Source organism: Genypterus blacodes, unplaced genomic scaffold (assembly GCF_046128005.1).
Source record: "Genypterus blacodes isolate CSIRO-AG114 ecotype Tasmania unplaced genomic scaffold, CSIRO-AGI_Gbla_v1 ptg000067l_1, whole genome shotgun sequence".
Classification (NCBI taxonomy): domain Eukaryota; kingdom Metazoa; phylum Chordata; class Actinopteri; order Ophidiiformes; family Ophidiidae; genus Genypterus; species Genypterus blacodes.
Window position 1 is genome coordinate 14654327 of NW_027466879.1, and position 22335 is coordinate 14676661.

The 22335-nt window shown below is 40.7% G+C and overlaps 1 protein-coding gene across 1 annotated transcript in view; it reads left to right on the forward strand.

Annotated features, from left to right (window-relative positions):
* The window catches only part of insyn1 (inhibitory synaptic factor 1), a 38246-nt gene extending 24638 nt beyond the window's left edge, over positions 1 to 13608 (forward strand). Inside the window, exon 2 of the mRNA XM_076155288.1 lies at positions 12787 to 13608. Within this exon, the coding sequence (XP_076011403.1) occupies positions 12787 to 13608 (822 nt within the window). The remainder of the gene's footprint in view (positions 1 to 12786) is intronic.
* The last annotated feature ends 8727 nt before the right edge of the window (positions 13609 to 22335 follow it).

Here is a 22335-nt window from a genome sequence, read left to right on the forward strand (position 1 = left end):
TAAGTACTTAGTGTAACGGCGCTATGAGAAGAAGCATCACAGAATAAGCGTAGCATCAAAACTTGAACCGTGCAAGCTCTATTCTTGAATTTGCAAACATTAGGCAAGTCGATGTACAGGATCAAGAAACTTGGATCATTCGATAGGGAAAAAAAACAGAATTTGTTGTAACATACATATAGCAGGTCAGCGTCTTCATTGTTCAGATTTGTATGTTTTGTCACATTTTCTTGCAACACACAGTGAACGTATTTTTACTATCAACTGAGCATTGTTGGAATGGCACAGTTAGTGATGTCACCTTGCATACTTTCATTGCCACAGTCTTTCAAATAATTGCATCGAGATTTTGTGTGTCATCAAAATCTGCAGAAACTGAGAAGCTGCTGAGAAAGTAAACAGAACAAGACCCCTGTAGAGGTGTGAACAGACACTACAACCATATCTGTCCATACAGTATGTCTGCTGTTTTTTGGCCCGTTTCTAGTGATTTGGAGTGGTTCATAAGCAATGATATCTCTGCAAACACTGGTTGATATCCACCACAGAGAACGGCCAGGCTGAAAGTGAAAGCAAAGAAAAAGAGGAGGGAGCAGAGATGAAAAACCGAGAGCATCAACATTCCTTAAACCCTCCACCGCCACCATTCAACAACAGATGGAAAGTTAAAGTGAGAATAAATTGCACACTTTTTTCCCGTTTTTTTACTTTGCCGTGGTAAATGAAGCTATATTTGGCAGGTAATGATATATGGGTTCACACAATAAAAGAAAATAGGAGTGCACTCCCATTAAGATAAGCGCTGCAGGCCAAGAAATCCCAGAAACGCCAGTGGCAAATTGATTGCATGACCTGCGCTAATAGTGGGTTCCATTTACTCTCTCAGATTGGACTTCTCGTCTGGAACCACCGCTGAACAACAGCGAGAGGCAACGAAAATCTCACCCCAAGTTTTGCTCAAATTGAATATGATAGGGAGACTTGAAAAGACCCCTGTAGTCATTTGGTGCACACAGCAGAGGAGATTGTGGGTCACATTATCCGGTCTCAGCTTCCTAATATGGCAGCTCTGTGGGACAGAGGAACGCTGGTGGCATTTGGTAAAAAATAATTATTGCTCTTGTTAAACCAACATTTGTTGCTGGCTGCTTTTTTTGTCATATGTTGCACCATTACTTGTAATAAATGTGAAAGCAAGAGATATCTTCTACTTATCTTCCTGCTTTTCATGTCATCATTTAATCGACAAAGTGAAACAACGTAAATTTGCAAAAAGCATTTTGTCTCAACTCGGAGTACCTATAACACAGATTATTGAGAATTATTATGACAAACATTTAAAATGCACTTTATGATAAAATAACGATCTCCTGGATGATGAAGAATTACACAGGACTGCTCATCAAAATTCACATAATGTCAACCCAGATTTTGTTTTGTTAGTTAATCTTACTCATCTAACATAAACAGAGGGAGCAGCTTCTCAGCAGGTTTTTACGACAGCAGGTCTTTAGCATCTCAGTCCAGGATGTTTTGCTTGTGCGATGGCATGATGTTGTCTTAGTTAATCAGGCAAAAGGATTTCTTTACGGTGAACAAATACAGATGCTGTACAGCAAACCGATGCTATTGTTGAAGAGATAAAACCAGGGCGTTGTACAGGAGATTTAGGGCCGAGGTTTGAACGATTTGAATCTGTACGTCATTGAAGCTGCGAGTGCCTTTACGCTGAGAAGAAAGTGAAAGCAAACAGTTTAATTGCATTATTTTCATTACCAGAACATTGAGGTTATTGTTTGCATGTAAACACTGTAAATAGGGTTCAAAAAACAAAAGTATATCACAGCAGATCAGAGGTGGGAACTTTTTCATAGGTAATATGTTGCTTCCCTGTTGTGCTTTACTAAACACATATTTAATTCTCTATGGCTTTTGTGTATCACCACCAACAGAGCTGATAGTTTGATAGATCAAACTGCTGAAAAAAAATTCACAGGAATATGGAGGGTTTTTTAATCACAATAAGCACAAGTGATGTTTTGCATTTGCATGATGTATGATCATTTCCTCACACACTCATACAAAGAACTCTGATTAATATCTGCCTTGTTGGCTTAAAGGCATCGGGCAATGCAAAATGTTTAGCTGAGTTTGCAGTTGAAGTTGTAAAGGCTTTGATAGATTGTGGCTGAACTTGAATGGATAGAAGTGATAATGTGTGTGTTCTTTCTTTCTCTCTCCGTGTATTTTTCCCCATATGGTTACTCATGGATGTTCATGGTGGCATTTAGGAACAGTCTGGACATTGATGCCTTAATAAGCACCTTCATTAGCGCCAACCTGAAGATGAGAAAGGCCACATTTGGAATCCTGTGATGCAGAAAGCGTTTACGATTCAGAGCTGCAGATTTAAAATAGCTTTTTGTAGGCGACATTATTAAACCTAGGAATCGTAAATAAAAACTGCCGGCCCTGATATACATATCTATGGATCAAACGGTCCCTTGTGAGACTGTGACAAATTGTTTACTATCACAGTGGTGTTCAGCACCATGGACAGCGTGCAGGCTTGTGCAGCGTGCGGTGAAATGGGTCATTACAGACTTTTAGACTTTAGTCTCTAGTATATCAAGCATAGGTAACTGTAAAGAATTGAAAGAGAAGTGAGCAGAGGGAACATTTACTCATTCCCCTGTTATTACACGTGCCTAAGTGCCCTTTAAGACGACAGAAGCCTCACTAAAGAGAGAGCCACACAGGTGACCCAAATCCAAACGGTGCAATCAAAAGGGATGTGATCAGGTTACGAGTCAAATTATAACATTTCTGCATTGGATTTGCATTTTTTTATTTTGTTTTTTTATTTTTTAATTGAAGAAAGAATTTCACATGACAATGACCATGCAGTTATGAGACAGAAAGGAAAGGACGAGACAATTTCATTCGCTTATGTCAGAATGTATTTTTACAGTGTTTTGTACAAGCAACAGCTAAAGAGAATGGATTGTCTCTGTAAAAATGGAAAAATAATGAAACAGGAAGAGTATACTGTATCACTAAAAGAAGGACTTTGATTTGTTATATTATTTGTGGCTAGGTATCAGAGAGAAGTTTCATGGTTTGATTTCTTTTATTATGACTTATGGGGTTTGACTGTTTATCAAAGCTTTGCCAATATTAATAATAGATTTTGTGTTGTGTGTTTTCTGACCTTTTGGGAGGCTATTTTCCTTTTTAAAAGCTAAAACTACAATAAACACAAGCAATGATGGAGGTCATTAAAAATAAGAAATAATTCCTACAACTAAACAGAAAGTGAACTAAATTTGAAAAGTAACATCCAAGTAAAAACTAATAAATAAATAAAATGACCTTGGTGCATACCGGTTATTTACTCCTTATTCGCTCAGAAGTCATTTGAATAAATCTGACGGATCACGAGATTGAAATGATTTCAGAGGCGCTAAATGTACCGTAGAACATGGAGAATACTCTCATCACGATCATCATGAGCAGAGGTAATGTGGCGCCATTGGACAAGATCAAGATGTCCCACCAAAGTTAATCAAAGGACAAGGAGAAAACTCATCAAGAGGCCATGCAGCAGTATTATTAAAGCATGACTCTCTGTCTGGGAGTGGACACCTCATGCAGAGGACAACATTTGCATTCTGAGTAAATCTTGGTTGTGGTGAAGGATGGTAATTCAAGAACCGAAAATACACAGCCAAGCCTCTCTTAACATACAAAGTACAAGGAATAGTCTCAAACCATGTAGGGAAATGATCTAATCCTCACATCTACATAAGACTCATTAAGATTCAATTAAGTAAGTAACTTATTGTTCATGGAAAATAATTTAGTTAAATGCTTGTTTCAAATATTTAGCTAACATGCATGAGGACATACATGCGTGTTTATTTGTGCGTGATAGAGTTTCCGTTGCTGCCACCACTTGTCTTGATGAAAGCCTTGAACGCTCGATTTGAGTTGCAGTCTTTTAAACTAAATTCTGCTCTGAAGCAGGTTACCCTTGACACTAGATGAGGAAAAATGAACGGCTATGACTTTAAATTCTGTGCCATAAATCCTCATCATTTTTGGTTTGTCCATAATCTGTCAGTGTTTTTACATTTTCTATATTTTAAACAGCAGCAGTTGTAGCTGAGCAGGTGCAGCCGACTTCTCTGTCATACTTTCAGACCTACAACCTCATAACCTTTCATACAAAACAAAACAAGGATAAATCATCACCACAAAGGGATAGCTGTGGAATGGCAATGGTTCCTGTATCTATTCTTTTTTTAAGATGTGGCAGGTTTGGTGCTTACTGGTATGGTGTTAAGAGAAACTGGCAGTAGGAATTATCAGGGTAGAGGATTTACTGCTGGATTGGTTTTGCCCAGTTGCTGTAGTGGTCTAATTTCCTCTGCCAGAGTGATTTTCTCCTTTTCCAGTACAGGTCAGCTATGTTTACGCTCTAAAGCTCCACCCCCCCACCCCTCCACCACAACCCTACACACACACACACATACACACACACACACACACACACACACACACACACACACACACACACACACACACACACACACTCACATATATATATTTTCTGCGCTCTGGCCATTGACTTTGGAGGTTTCGTTGGTCTTTTAAAAGACGACAGCATATTGCGAATGAAAACTCCATTTTGCCCGTCATTATAAGGAGTCAACATGGTATGGCCGCGCTCACATGCACACCTATTTCGTTGCATGTGACCAGTGTGACCTGACAGCACACGGGCCTAATCCCAGCGTTATCTCGGAGAGGCAGACAGAGTAAGGAGCTCTGTAGCGTGACACTACCTTCTATTTCTGGTAATTACCTGTACTAGTCTTCTCAACGCAGGCAGAGTCAATGAAGGAAAACCTCAATAAATGATCAGTGTAGACTGCCAGGACTCATGCATGCTGCATGCATGCTCCCCCTGTCGCTGGAAGACAGAGTCCTATCTCACTCCCTCGCTGATTGTACAACCTATAACCTCTTGGCGAGGCATTGCAATTTTTTTATTCAGCGTGTGTGTGTGTGTGTGTGTGTGTGTGTGTGTGTGCTGGCGAGTCTTTCTAATGACCTAAATCTGCCTAAGGAAGTGGTTGATTTCCCAGGCTTCAAGGACTGCAGAGGCCCACCTCTTAAACCCCCAAAGGGAAATATGAAGCCCATTATGCAGTGAAGTTTGTAATGATGCTTTTGATTAGTGAGTTGTCAGGAAGTATTGGCCATACTCTCATCACGGTGTTGTTTAGCACTTTACTGCATCCATAAGGATGAGAGGGGTTTTATTATTTGGGGAGGGGGGAGTTGAAAAAAGCAGGAGGCATGTGACTAATGAAGTCTCAGGTCTCCGGCTTATAGCCCCTCTCATGACAGGATAATTACACCAAATGCTTCCAGCAAACACTTCAAAGGACACTTCATCCCTGTGCCAAAACCACGCAACACATCTCACCAATCAAGATGGCCTGACCTAAATCAGGTCCCTCTGGCTCCTCTGTGATGTCTCCCTCCCACAGACAGACTGGGACTCTGCAGAGTCAATTACACCAGTATCACAGTGACATTCAGTGTAATTGACCAGCACAATAATGCAGGAAGTAGTCCGGCTGATGGCGCTGCAGAGAAATATCGACAACATTGTACTTCACTACATCACAGGATGTCACGTGGAGTGTGAAGGAAGAGCACAAAACACAGCACAGTCTGCTTTTACATTTAAGTACACATATAATCAGTCTACACTGCTTTATAGAAGCCTTTTACTTGGATTACATTTGTTTTCTGTTTAGTGCATGGGAATACATTTTACACATTATGACATTCTAAATTACATATTGAGAGTGGACTCCAAATTGTCTGTATTTGTGCCCTGTGATGGACCCTGACCTCGCCCGTTGACAGCTGGGATTGGCTCCAGCGACCCGCGACTAGTTGATAAGCTGGGAAAGATAATGGATGGATGGATGGATATTGAGGGTGATCAAAAATTGATTATTTTTTAATTAATTCAAATGTATCTCAAAAAGAACATCATGGATTATGGATTATAAAGCACATCTATTTCATCATGTCCCGATGACGTCCTTGTAACCAACAAATAACACCAATTTTAAGATAAAATCATCACTATTTTATGAGAGAAACTGCAATCATTATGATTATAAATGCTAGAGGTGGGCATTGTAACCTTGAGATGTTTGTTAACCTACAAAAGCATTGCAGAAATGTTGACCCATTGATGATAATGCCTGGGCAGGAGGGGATTGTTGCAGTGTATGATGGGAAAGCGTAACAGTAAAAAAGAAAAATTGTGAAGAAATAAATTATAGACATTAGAGAGAACAGATTCACTAAGCCTCCTGTGCCGGGCTTCTGATGCATTCTGTGCCTGGAGACATACATGTTATTCATCAAACTGGCACGACAGCCTGGAAGCTCAGTTTGCATCTGAATCGCACCTTGCATGACGTCAGTGTAGCGAGCTTCTCTGCGTCATACAGCGGAATTTAGGAGGGATCGAACAAATAACAAATGAGAAATCATAGGCAAATGTCAAAATTTAACAACATAGAAATCTGCACATAAACAGAAGATTCAGAGACAGAGAAAGAGAGCAGCAGCAGCAGCTAATAAATGAACATGATCATTGTAGATTTTTGAACAATAAACCATTTGGCAGCCATGTTTGTATTTTTAGTAATAATTGACCTTGACCTTGACCTGACGGGCTGCAGCTGCACTATGGCAAGTCTGCTCTCAAAGTATTTACACCATGGAGGCTTCTTTTCTTTTCTTTTCTTTTTTTAGAAGCAATCATTCTGAGTGTGTTGTTTAATTGTATCATCAATATGTATCTATTGGAGTAACAGTATCCGTTCAGGTGAAGCTTTTCTGTGCCATTTTTTTCCATTTTGTAGATTGAATTTAATCACAATGTAAACAAGCTGTGCCATGGCCATCTAGTGTTTGATTGAGCATGCACACAGACACACACACAAACACACACACACACACACACACACACACATGCACCAACAAGCTTGACTCACAGTTGTGCAGCCTGACTGTGTGAGACAAAAGCCTGTTTGAGACAAGACAAACTAGAGTTTAAAACAAGGGACACTGGGTGAAACATTGTCTTGGTGATGTTAAAGGACACAAAGAACACGGTGAATTGGCTCTTTCCACATCACTAGCAGTAACAAAAGCAGTGCTTATAACTGAAGTGTTTTATTATACCATAATGAAAGCGCCATTGTTGGGCCTCTGACTTTTGCAACAGAAATCTAAATGTAAACGGAACACACTAACACAACTATAGGGCTCAAAAAATGACCTGTTGCTGTTTTTTGTGTATTAAATACTCATTAATAACGTAACATCACTGCAAAACATCTATCACAGATTATTATAAAAGTGTAATTTAAGTGCAACAGAATTGCTGTGTGAATGATATAAAGAAAATATTTTCAGGTCAAAAACAAAATGTTACATCACGCAGTTTTAATCATCATAACATTTTGAGTTATTGTGATGTTCCCATTTCATACCACGTTTTCAGCCACCCTTCCACCTAGGATGCAGAGCCAGTGTGTTGCTGATTGAGTAATTAGCTGCTGCCTCGATAAAAAGGAGATTTATTTCACACAGCTTGCGAATGCAAATCAAATTTTAAGGTAAAGCACAGTTTTGTCCTGCAGTTTCATCTACATAAATAAAATGTGTCCTATAGTGTCCAAGGACTTCAGTAAACACCATTGACTTCCATCATTTCTTCGCATACAGTTGCGTAATGAGATTTACTGCAGAACAGAAAATTCAAAATGTTGTCAAAATGCTGTTTTATCTCTCTGCCGAATTAAACGCCTTGAAGAGAGCGCAAACATTTGAAGTGTCAAAAATAAGACTTATAGTTAGAGTCACATTTCAAACTGGATATTTTTTCGAGTGGATCCAGTAAATGTGTCCTTTCAGAATAAGTCAGGGATGATAAATTAGCTTCTGGTAGAAGAGATAAACCATATCACCACAATGTGAGTGTCTAGGATGCTACCAATGTCTTGTCTTGAGGAGAGTGGGATTGAGTGGGAATGAGGGTGAGGTGCAGAGTAAAGAGGAGCTGGAAGACTGCAGGAACTACTTTAAAACAATATTTGCAAACATTTTACTTTGAAACCAGCATGCAAGGCCATTTTGATAATTGCTGAGGCTTCCTAACTGGCAGAAACTGCTTGCAGCGCTGGAAGCGCTGCATAGGGGGAGTCTGGAAGCCCATTGTGACATGTTGAGAAAGAAATAACACTTAGTTGTGTCTGAATGGCTCCAGTGAAGACATTTAAGATTTCCTCATGATAAAAATAAGCAAGACACTGAATGCTGCATAATTAACAAACAAGCACTGAAAACTTTCCTCAGAACGGGTGACGCAGGAACAGATGGAGAGAGGCCACTTGAACACAGCGTAATGATGCGATCCACACAAAATACAGCTAGTGTGCATTTCAGATGAACTCACTCAGGGTGTTATGTGTCATTTCTTTTTATAACTCACACCTGATATATTTTCTAGCGCACAAAAACTGCATTGCCACAGAAGTCATATTTCAGAGCGATATATATATTCGTATTTAAGCATCATCTATTAAAACCATAATGTTGACTACTGTTCTTTGCACATTTAAGGACAGCAAACTGTACTGTACTGTAAACTAGAGTCTAGTGAACATACAGTTTGCTGTCTTACATATAGTTTGCTGTCCTTACGCTGTCTAGTGACTAGACAGCCGACAAAATCGTAAACACACAGAAAGTCATCAATGCACATCAAAACAAGCAACAATTTTCATTAAACATCTGTTTTAAGGATCAACAGAATGTGCCGAACATGTGGCAAAAACAGCCTCATTATCAAAGGCAATTTTACACGCTGATTTTCATATTCATATTTTGACTTCAATCTGCATTTTTCAAACACGCAAGAAAATACAAGCACTGGAGTAAATAGAGCTTTTTTATTTTGTTGGCAGGCACTCACTCATGATCACAACATTATATCAGCTGGTGCCAAGTATGAGAGAGAAGGACTCTTGCGATAATTGGACAGTACTGAATCCATTTCCGTAAATAACCACTCCACCTGAGATTAGGCTCTTGTGAGACTTTTTACATTACTGACCATCACTCTGTGTTAGATTAGCCTTGCCTGTCTTTCAACCACACTGTACATTTCTGTCACGGAAAAGGTTCCAAGTGGCCTCTTTCAATCTGACCCTCAATTATGGAGCCCAATCATCTCAGACAAGTGTTGAGGTGCAGTAATAAACCCTCGTCTGATGCTGCCTGGACTGCCTCGCTCTTTTTGAAGCACTTCTGAGAGCTCCAGAATCACTGAACTCAGTGTTGATCAGGTGGGATGACTGCAGTTGACTCATGGCTGCTGCTGCTGCTGCTGCTGATTCTGTGCAATGAAGAAATCTGGAAAAATACCCCTGATTGCTCTGTAAAGCCAGTATAAACAATGCCAGGTGTGCCTGGTGGTGGTGTGTATTTGTGCCTCTTTAGCGGATAGAGCAGGTTCTTAGAAGCGCTTAAAATTGTTTTTGCACATTTAAAGTGTTTTACAAAATGCAATGATTCAAATACTGCCGAAGAGGGTGAACAAAATTCACACCTGAATTCAACAAAAATCATTCCAAGTTATAAAAATCACTTTTATCACTTTCATTTCCTATCTTCTAGGAAAAGATGAGTTTTCACCCACATCTGTTTGTTTGTTTGTTGTGATAGCATGATTATTATAAAACATCCCAGAAGCGATTTCAATCAAATTTAGTGGAAGATCGTATTATAGCCAAGGGAGAAAGCCATTAAGGCTGCAAAAGATCTATATTCAGGAAGTGTGTATTTGATTTATTAACATAACAAGATGGAACATTTTTTCTCCAAAGGTAATACCTTAATGAAGACGTAGTCCCATGAGAGACGGTGCATTTTGGTCCAGATACAGATACGGATCATAATCTGAGTAAAGGATATCCTTGGACTGGGGAGGGGCACATTAACAGAATCGCTCTACATTAACAAATAGTACACAAACTGATTGTGCCAACAGATTTGACTCACAGTATATGTAATAGGTAAGGAGACTGATTCAGACAACATCATGTTTGATAGTTTCTTTCTCTTTAGACCAGTAAATCCTGCAACAAAATGAAATGCGTTCCTGCACACACACACACACACACACACACACACACGCACGCACGCACACAGACACACGCATGTTCAACGTGTCCTCATTAATGTTTCCACTTAGCTAGTGTATGTTCTTATACAGGGATTTATAGAGTTGCTATGCACATAATTGGAGTCCATTCATTGTATCCCACTCAAAACTATTTACTGTACAGAAAGTTAAGTTGTCAGATGAAGCATTGAGAGAAAATTAAAGACTGGAGCTAAACTCAAATCCTCTCCATTTATATCCACACTTACACTATACATTACTGTTTAACTGTGTTGCAAATGAAGTCTTTTCAGTCACAAGGATATGCCATTACCGCATCATAAACTTTGCAGAGTAATCGTGCTATAAAGTCCATGGGGGATACACACCCTAACTCCAGAGGTTTATTACGGCTTAGAGCAATTTTACACTTTTCTGCACATTCAGGATTCCACATTCCAAGCTGTCAAAAACATTTAAATGCACAGTATATTAACAAATGTAGCTCTACTAACTAGTGGTCCCTACATTTACAAACATTGCACGTCATCGCAACAGCTGGAAAGAACCCATTTTTATACATGTAAGAAGTTTATTTTTGTTTTTAATCATCTATTCAGAAGACTTGCTAAATCTCTGATCTTTGAAACTTGGTATACGCGTCACTGATGTCCAGATGTCATCGTCTTATCCTGTATAAATAACATTATAGTGCTATTACTGCGCCTTCCTCATCTTGACACTTGCAGATTTCCAATATGTCGTCTGTGCCCCTTGCTAATGACTGAATGAATGAAGAAAAAAGGCCAGATATTACTCCTCAGTGTTGCTACGTTGGGCGTGTAATGCATTGTGACCTAGAAAGATTCGGCAGACCCTTCAAGCTGAGACAGTTATCAAGTTAAATTAGCCTACATACTGGAGGCAGGGGTCAGGCTAACCAGGAGTGGAGCTGGCACAGCTTAGCGTTAATGCTCGAGAATACATCTTGCAATGGAAAATAAGCAGGGGCCGTGTTCCACTGCCGGGGAAGATTTAAATTCAGAGGTTTTTGCAGCAAGAAGCTTCATTTTTAACAAGTCCACAGAATGCAATGTTTCGTTTTTGTGGTCAAAGTATTTTAAATGCAGTGATGATTTGACCCACTGCCCTTGACTTCTGCAAAAGCCGATACACCTCTACAAATACAATCGATCTTGGCAACAATTCATATGATTCAAATTCCCATTTGGTGTGTTTAAATCGCAACTGTTCAGTAGCCTCTTGCTCTGACAAACCTCCATGAGAAGAAAGTCAGGATATCATACAGGAATCAGCTTTGTAATTCAAGGCTCAGGGCGGTCTGATCAGTCCAGGTCCTGATGGAGCGGATGAGCTCACAGATACAAATGCAAATGGATGAACTTAACAGCAGTGTGGCAAAGTTGTAGCTGGTGACTCAAGTGACCATTGTTTTCCAAATTCAATTTCCGTATGCAAATTGATGTTAGATTCAAATCATCCACTTGGTATATTTGTGCAAGATCATCAGACTGCTGATGTTTGCACTGCATCTCACCTAAGCCGCGAGCGAGGACGATGAGCAGAGAAGTGTCGCCTCTTCATCAATGTGTTTGCTGATAGTCAGGTACACAACTCATAAAAGCTTTGTGGAGAATGAATGAGGGTTTAATTCTACGTGCAAGGATAATACTTTGCCGGTGTTGATACAGCCACATTCATTTGTAGTCACAAGAGCCAAAAAGCAAACACTGCAAATAATTATAGAGAAAAATGAATCGTGTTCCTCAAATCTCATGGTACAACTCCACTGTCTCTGCTTTTGCAGTAGCAAATTATGTTGCAATTCCATATGCATGTGTACCAAAAATGTTAAGGAGTTGGAAAATACAAAGAGTGGAGGCTGAATGGCTTTGGGAAAATCATTCACAAGCTACACGAGTGCATAGTGTTTCTTTTCTTTTACAATGGTTTATTGTTGAAAGCAGGACATGCTGATTAATTGTGCTATAATGTCAAGTATGGAGGGTCTGCATTTTAAGCTGTCGTCAGCAAGCAAGTGGTGTGTTTCAGCTGAAGTGCTTTTTATTCATGCAACACTCAATGCCGTAGCTGCTGATGACAGGACTAGTGAGTTAAATGTTGAAGGAGCGAAAAAAATTAAAAGGCCTTCAAATCTCTGTGAAATAGATGCAAGGAAAAGATGAAGCTTTTATTAATATATACAGGCAATACAATAGCGTTACAAATATAATATACTGTAGAATGATGTGCAAAGCTCCATGAGCTTTATGTTAATGTTGGCAACAGAAAAGCTCATCTGTCTGCACTTTTTCTATACATTTTACATTATTTCTGATAGCTTGATTATCCACCAAGACACACCAAGTACTGAACGACACCTGAAGCTTCTGATTTGATGCATTCCTGATGATGTCACTTCAGAAACATCACTAGATGTATGTGTCATTATATTTCCTGATCAGCCCTTTTCTCTCGTGCTCTCCCTTCTCTCCCAGGTGGTGGGTCAGATCGATAAACTAACCTCCGACTTTGACTTTGACCTGGAGCCAGATGACTGGACGGTGGCCACAGCCAGCAGCACGTCCAGCAGTGAGCGGGGTTTGGGAGAAGCCTTCAGGTTGGACTTCCTTAATCCAGATGTGCTTTCGGACAGCTGGGAGTTCTGCAGCTACCTGGAGGCCTCCGGTGTCTCCGCACGCAGGGCTGGAGAGCAGCCCGGAGATCCACGGCTGGATCTGGGCCGTGGGACCATCCCCACCCAGACGCAGACCCCCACCCCACCCCCCACCACTGCCTCAGTTTACTCCCAGATGAACGGTGGCCTGCCCATCCCCAATGGGCCCCGCATAATTACTCCGGATTCATCCAGTGAGGAAGCCAGCAGCTCCACGCACAGCCACAAGACTTCCCGCACATCCGGCACGAGAGAAAGGGTCCGTTTCAGTGACAAAATTCTGTACCACGCATTGTGCTGTGACGATGATGAGGAGGAGGAGGAACAAGGGGAGTCACAGGAGGAAAAGAGTGGCTGTGCTACGCCAGATAGCGATAGTGAAGGCAGTCTCCAGGCCAGCTCAGTGCCCCCAAAACGTTCTTCCTCGGAGCACTCACTCCTCCATAACTGTCTGGACCCTTCCTATGTCTCTTCGCTGGTGAAGGGGACAACAGGAGCTCACACACTTCCCAGAAAAGGTCTCTTAAACCCCGGCTGCCGCAAAAAACTGTTACGAAATAGCAGCACACAAACTGTCTCTGATAAGAGCACCCAAACTGTACTGCCCTATATTCCAACCAAACAGAAAACAAAGGACCACTGAGAAAGCCCTTACTTTACCATAAATCTCATGAAGAGGACTGTGTATTATTTAATATTAAATACATAGCTCATAGATTAATACACAAATAAATTACTAAATAAATAAATGATATATGGGAAATCATTCGACTACCTAAAGTCATTCTGAGGCTCAGGGAAAACAAGATGAAATGGCACGTTGCTGGTGAAAGTTATTGGTTGGCAAGAGACAAAAGGTTAGTGCCTGTTCTAATGTTAAAAGATACAATGAGTGGACTCCCGATGTGTAATCATTTTGAAACAGTTACAGAGATTTCAAAAGCAATCGTTTTTTATTAGAAAGTTTTAAGTGTTACACAATTGGAAATGAATAAAATGAAGAGGTTCTTCCCCCTCCTCATTCAATAGTAAAAATTACAAAAAAATGCTTGTTCCTATAATGTGGATACAAAAAGCTGCACATTCTGTACTCTGAATCTGTATAAACATTGTTTTTTTCATGTTCTAGCTATTTCAAATGTCAAGGGATTATTGCTTTCAGTGGGGAAATGTATCTGGATGCACATGTCAAACCTCTTCGTCTCTTTGATGTTAACAAACAACTTTGAGTGAAGAGCCAGAAACACTATTTACCTGCCCTTGATAAATCATTTCAATGTGATCTCTTCTTGGTTTACTGCAGACGCTGAGGCATACGGGTGGCAGGGAGCAAAAACAGCTATATAAAGTAACCTGAGAATGTGCAATCCACATTGTGACATTTCCAATCTTTCTCTTCCTCTATGCCTGGGGTGTGACGTCATTAAGCTTGGATTTCAACTAAATAGCAGTTTGAAGGTTGTGGCGCTCCATTCAGTTGCCCAGTGGGGAACTCAACTCAGCAGAGCAGTGTTTTATTCACAGGGCTAAAGCCAATAGCCATTCCTGATCAATATGTTAGAGGGAGGTTGCAGTGAGAGGTCTCTCTGCTGAGCATGCATGCTATTCTCCTGGGATGTGTGAACAAAAACTCACAGTCAGACTTATTTATTTCCACTGAGTGGAGCAAAAATTAGAACTGTGGCTCTAAAGAACTGACATTTCAAAAATGTGTATCCAAGAGTGCGAGCTAATGGCAGAAAGGGAGGATGTATCTGTTCAAAGATTTTTACAGAGCAATAATCTACCCCGGGGAACGGCTTTGTGAGTCGGCCCCATCACCCTGACTTTTCCTATGTTGTATTTTCCCATTTGAAAAGAAGAGCAAACACTGTACTTTTACCGCCAAATATCCTGTGGTAAGTTGTTGACTCTACGATCCTGATCCTTGTGCCTCTGGTCACATAATTAGGAGATATTGTAGCATTTTATTCTCTACCAAACAGATACCCTTCCCTGCTCCTGTGCTGCTGCTCCTGGTTATTTTTCACCTTTTAAATGAAATGCTTCCACATTTTTGCAAAGGAGTTGTAAAAGTGTACATAGGACTATTTGTCCCAGTGATGCAGGTAAGTGTGCAAACTGTGAAATCTTGATCTTCCAATTCAGCCTTTTCGTTGTTAGTATTTTTATATGGAATATAGAGTCCCATTATTTCTTCTGTCTCAACAATTCACCTCACCCTTTCATTATCATTGTTTGACTTAATGTATTAATTCAAAGGATATTTTCATCAGCAAAATTGTACTAACTGCATTCTATAGTTTGCCATCCCTGGCCTAGCTCAAGAGTAACAAGCATTAAAAAGTGAAACTACTTTGTCGCTTAAGATCAGACATATGTATAAAACTTGACATAAATGCTCTTAAGAATTGGTCCTAAACTATGACTTCAGATTAGAAAATTTCATCGTAAACTGTTCCCAAAACGCCCACCCTCAACAATTCAATAGGCCAATAGCCGACCGGTAAGGATAACTTCAGGACATGACACCGGGCCTTCGTTCAGCTTTTTCCACATCCTTTTCCTCTTGACCCCAGCTCTTGCGTGCGTTTCTTGATTTTGTTAAATCAATCAAATAAAGCAGTGAGGCCGCTCTCGCACAGGATGCACGCGTCAAGCACCAACTCTGGTCATTTCACTGAAATATGTAATATTTTGTAACATTCCCCGGGTTGGAGATATGACGTGAACAATCGATGGCTTCACAAATCCCAGAGGAGCCTGCAAGCTGCATAAAAGTGTGGCTTGCAATCAATGAGATGCCTCAGTATGTTTGGTGCTATTAGATGCACTGCACTATTACATTTATAATAAGATGACAAAATACCAAGTGGGTCAAGTGTGTATCTCTTTATAAGGCTCCCCGGCATCATATATATTGTTGGAACTGTCATTTTTCAAAATGTGACACATTCAAAACATAAAATGTACTCTTTATACATACTGGCCCACATTTAAATATATATTTTAATACATTTGCCTAGAACTATGACTGCACATCAACAGCGAGCAATACTTTTCTGGCATAAACTATGGCTATAATATGATAATCCATAATTTGAAAATGACACAGTGACCTAACTGATCTCCAAATGCCTGCACAGTCCTGAAGAAGTGGTTTGTTTTCCCTACATCTGCCCAGTCTTTCACCATTGGGCACGAAGCAGTGCCACTGCTGTGGATTATTAGGTGCTCAGGAGGAGCATATACATAACAGCCCTGTTCTGTTTATCTGTTCTCACCTCTAATATTTTGCGCACAGAGGAGCACTCAAGCGAATTACAGTCTGCACTGTTTGGGTATCACAGAGCCTCAAAAGCCTGCATAGGTGAAACAGCGAACAATTGCACGGAGCAGCAAGGGAGAATCCAAACAAGCATTGATTACCCTGAAGCTGATGTGCTGTATATTCGTATATCAGACGAACAACATGTTTTTTCATAGCGATTTTGTAACATTTTCCTTTGTCTTCCCCCGATGCAGTTAATCCTGTAAGAGTACGAGAGAGAGAGAGAGAGAGAGAGAGAGAGAGAGAGAGAGAGAGAGAGAGAGAGAGAGAGAGAGAGAGAGAGAGAGGCACTGAAGACGGATCAATGGCACACTCCCTATGGCATCGGCTGCCATTTCCCTGCAAGATTGGGGACCAACAGGTCATTAAAGCCATTAACATAAACAAACAAAGCTATGTCGCCACACAGGCAAGGCATCAATTACAGGAAAACAACCTAAGCCCTTGTTGTGATGCATATGCACCTGCCAGACATTACAATTTGATAGGGCCATTTTTTCCCCTTATCTTTTACAGTTTAAACAATGTCATATCTGCGGTGAGATCACCTTTTCACACGTAGAGCTGTTTGGCATTGGTGGAGAATACATTATCATTGGGGACAGATTTGAGATATTTGGACAAAACATTAGCAATGTCTTCTTTGCCAACAGGCTCATTACTCATCTTTAATAGGGCAGCGCTTTGTCCTCAGCTCTCTGTAGGACGAGGATGGGGGGCATCCAAAGGTTATGGAAAGCTGAGCGCACTAACGCCAAATCACCAGTTTGCCATGAAGATTTTGTGGTACAGCCCCTGTGTGTTTATGTAGGCACACTATGTGTGTGAGGGTGTGTTAGCCTACATGTTCCCTGTATCTAACGCTTGCATGTTGCGTGAAGAGGTAAGCGATGTGCACAGAATGGGTCATTACTTGATTTGTAATTCCACATTGTCTCGGCAATTAATGAAGATCGATACAAACTGATATTGCACATCCCACTGGAAGTCATTCGGCGAGACTTTGTTTAGAGCAGCTACGGCAGAGTGAGTCATACCATCTGTGTTTTGACATCAGCAGTGGGCATGTTTTAGTTCACATCCCTGATCAATGCTCTAATCACCGCCCAGTGGGGCATGCTTTCTGTTTGAATGATTACAATTAGGGCCCAAATTAGCAATGTTAGCCTCATAAGCAGAATCTTGACCACCGTTCCAGTACAGACACTGCAGAATCACACCCCTTTTAAAAAGTAATTGGGACACTAAAACTACTCAATCATGATGTACACACATAAACATTCATCCTCAACCCATTACACACACACTCATATGCACGCACAAGCGCGCGCAAGCACACACACACACACACACACACACACACACACACTTATATATACAATTACCACACTTCACTATCATTGGAGGTCCTGTCCCTTGCCCCCATCAGCTCTTCCACGAGGAGCAGGGAAATGGATGACAGATCACTGTTTTCTTTGCTGATTGGTGAGGGTCCATGAAGCAGAGAGCTCAATACAGTCGCAGTGATTACTATGGATTGGCTAAAGGCCGAAGCTACCTAAGGTTGATTTGTTTCATCATTGTGTCATTTATATCCTGCTGCTATGAGAGCAAACTATTTCTATTCCATCTCGCTCTCCTTCCCCCATCTACAACCTCCTTTCACCAAACAGCCTTTCCATTTACAGCTTAGCTCTATTTGGATCAGTCACAGCACATCTTCAGCCTTGTTTGGAGCGCTGAGCACAGGGATCCTTGTGCATCCCATTGCTTCTGGACTGTGTTTTGTAGCCTGCAGCAAGCTTTACTGGTGTCTTGGAATATCTTGGAATGTATATGGACATTGTTATTACATCAACAGTGTGTTCAAAATTCATATTTATTCTCATGAAGTACCCATAAGCTATTGTTTTTCCATGTTCAGCTTGCAGCAGTCAAGCGGAACATGAAAAAATAGGCTCCCTGCTGGACTTTAAAATTCCGCTCTGTCCAAGCAAAGCTTCCGGGACACGAAAAGCAAAAAAATCCGTGCTAAAACACACTTTGGACATATATATTGCCACAGGGTACAGGAACAGGGTTACGTGGCACAAAGTGTACCCCGTGTAGAGGACACCACTGTGGATGCCAGTCACAATCAGCGACAGGATCTATACCGCATTGTGCTCTGGCCAACCAGATAGCAGCCTTGCAGCCTTCGGGATGGCCAGACAAACCACGTTAACCATCACTCACCATTTGATTGGGCCAGGGATGTGATTAATGAAGAGCCATGCAACAGCCACAGATAAGATTAGACCTTCACAGGTGATGAAGGACAGGGCCTGTGGTTGGGAGTGGGGGTTGGGTGGTTCCCTGGACTCGACACCGCCTTCAGATGACTTGGCACATAGTAATTAAAGTCAATGAGAACCCTGTCACTTTCACATACACCATGGCGCTGTAACTGAACAATGTGTTGAGCAGAACAAAGAAAGGTAAGAGGAGCAGATAATTGTTCTATGATAGGCCACAGACAAGGCGACCACAAGGCGTTGATCAAATACAGCCACCAAAATCACTTACGGTAAGTGTTTGGACTGGGCCTGTTTGAACTTCCAATTGGTTGGCGAGTCTACATGAGAGCAGTTGAGATAGTGAGGAAGCTGTTAGTTACTCAAAAGAAAGCAAACAGCATTCAACTTCTTTCTTGTGACTGAACTTATATAAGGGAAACTCTCTATGGTTGGCAACAATGTCAGCTTAATAAAGAATGAACCAGTAAACTGAACACTGCTTCATCTTACAAAATGGTACAAATGAACTCCAACTCATCAGGAAAAAGTTCTTTTCAGAGCGATCATCATTCTAAAGACCCTGAAAAGCAAATAATATCCCACAATTGCTATACTGATGGTGTCAAAGAGCCAAAGGAAGAGGGGCGTAATCGTATCAAGCTGAGCACTTCAAGAATTGATCAGCACACCTTGGATAAAGAGAGAAAGTCACCATTTTCATCACATTACCTGAGTGATAATTGGAATATCTCCCAATGTGAAATTAAAAATGTGGCACGCCTGAGCAAAGCAGGGAAGTGGGGAATTATCACCAAAAGCAATTTGTGAGAGTGAGTGAAAGAAAGACTGAAACATGATTGCAGCTGAAATGCTTTGCGTCCTTAAACTGAACCACCATGGAAATGTGACCTTGTTGCACAGCACATTAAGTTGCACACAAATGATGTGTGTAATAACACGCTCAGCCGGGCGAGGAATACAAGAGACAACTGAAGTGGTCCAGAAGCAAACACAGTTAACAGGTAAACATCATCCAACAAAGATGACAGGGATGTACAAAACACATTTTAGGGGAAAATCTGAAAGTATTCCTCACTTATGGGTGAACTGAGAAGAGACTTTTATATTAGAAAAAAAAGGACAGACTGGCTAAGTGCTGCCCTGTGCATGTGTGTGTGTGAAGCTGATGAATTAAATGGAAAACCTACAGCAGTCATTTCTGCACAGCTCTGGTTTAGCAGCCTGTCAGCATTTTCATGACATTTTACAGTTAAAGGCCAAGAAGTCAGGAAATTTTCCGACAGTTTAGTAAGACCAACAAATAGAGTTAAATGATGGTAAGGCAGGTGCAATGTACAAGCCAAGTCCCTAAGTGGCCCTTATTTCACCTCACAAGGGGCTTTCCCCATCGCTCATATTTACTACTTTACACTCTATCCTCTCTCTCCTTTCTTCCAAGTCTCTCTCTCTCAAATTCATACTCTCCCATAGTCATCCTTTCCTGTGCGCATGTCTTCCCCTGGCTGTAATGAGCTCTCCACTCTAGCCCAGGAGGCTGAGGTCTTCATCAAACACACAGCAATTCGCAAGGTGCCAAGGACAGGTAAGAGTCATTCTTCTCAGGCTCCAATACGAAACAGAATGGAGGCGAATATCGGCGCTTATACTGCTTTTTCGGACGTTACCAGGGGCTGATTGATCGTGCCATGGATCGGTTCCTGTCTTAAGCTATATTTCCAAAGATGGGACTGAAACTTGATTAAAATAATTACTTGCCACCTGAACAGCTTTTACTGCGCTTACTTTCACCATATAGTGGTTTTCAGAGATCCTCCCTTGCTCTGGGTGTAAAATGGGGCAGCAGGCAAAGAGGGGCGCCTTAATGTTGTGTTACGCTGCTGTGCATTTTTCAATACATTATAGCAGTGATCATTCTCAAATGACTGCAATTAGTCAAATGTCAGACTCAGCTTGTGCTCGCATGGTGGCTTGCTGACAAAGTAGCTCAGAGGTATGTCAAAAGATTAATAGCTGTGGGATTTCATTAAGTCGGGTGCTTGAAAGAAACAGGAGGAATAAACAAAAATTAATTAAAACCTAATTTCTTTCCCTGAGATTCTGTCCATAATTAAGTACTGAGGATGGAAATTGGCTTTGTGCATTGATCTAGCCTACACTTAAGTCATATTTTACAGAGATGAAAGCAGCTCTGTCAGTCGAGGAGGAAATATCATTGTTATATTCACATAACAAGGATTATTTTTCATAGATTACAAAGGTGCCCTGATGGAAAACACATGAAATAATGCCTGAGCTGTCCTGATTGATTTTAGCCATCAAGTTATTGTATCTCATGTGGCAAGATGTTTATAGTTTAAACCAACCTGCCATTTGGCCATTATTTGATTAGGCTTAACACATGATGTTATTATAATGAAATATGACACAACAATAATAGATATAAAGGCAAAATGTGTTTGCTTGCTCTAATCCAACATCAACATCAAGTGAACAATATTAATTGTATGCATCTAGTTAAGGAATGTAGCTTTTTTGACACATTGTTAATTGTTATGTAAACTGAAAAAACAATTAGGACGGTGACACATTTCATTGTTGTAGGTGCGGAAGAGCTGAACACAGTTTTCTGCATAAATACTCTCATACATATGTAGAAATACTCACTTATATTTGTCCCAGGCAAAAACTGCCTGGAAGAACAGAAGAACAGTTTTCAGGCGGGGTTATTAGTGGAAACAGTATGGTTGGCAGGATGTCAAGTTATGTCACGAACAAACAAATGGATTACAATTGATCCTAAGGCAGGGAAATGCCTATAAGGTAGCTTGGATAAAAAGCAATCAGGTCCAGTTTTAAGTTATGGCATCCTGGCCTTGTTCAAGTGGTCAATCAATGCTCTCTTTTGCTCGTGTCCTTAGTGCATCAGCATGGGCTATAAAGCTTAGAAAGCACAGCCGTTAAATGGCTGTATGGGCCTGTTGGCGGCCTGGTGTCTGGCAGTCTGAGAGTGGGTCCTGGCACCCTTGGTGTCAGACCAGGACTATAAGAACATGTAATGTGTAAATCTCCCTGCTGACAGATTGATCTCTGCTGTCTCCAGACTAGATTTAAAACGTTTTACAGAGCTATAAGAACCAGCTGTAGTCCCATACTGAATCCAGGAGGAAATTAGTATTTTATTGGTATCTTTTCCTGTACAACAGCCACTGAACTATGATCAGTCACAAGTTACAATCACAAGGTCAATAGACATTAGGAATAGATCCAAAAAAATAAATGTTTTCATTATTATTTGATGAAACATATAGTACATAAACTTGTTCTACAGGAAAAGTAATATTTAAGGCAGAATGCTTCCATCATATTTACAGATAATGGGCAATTATCACCTAGGTATCAAACTCCAATACATAAATGTTGTCCAAGGAACACCACTGTGACATTTTCACCTGCAAAAGTCCACTGCAATTTTGGTGTCAAAGACAACCACACTGCACAGAGAACTGCCCAACTGTATGAACCCAGTAAAATACCCTGCATAGGTACATCAAGTGTTATAATATGACTGTCTTTGTTTGTATGTTGCAAAAATGTAGACTACACAAACCACTTGTATTGTTTCACAGAACATGCAGCCATGCATTGTCTAATGTGAGAGAAGTGTCACGCATTGTTGAAGCTCAGAGTAATTAACCTACATCAGATCAACTTCCTGATTTAATCTTGAGCAACCAGCATCAAG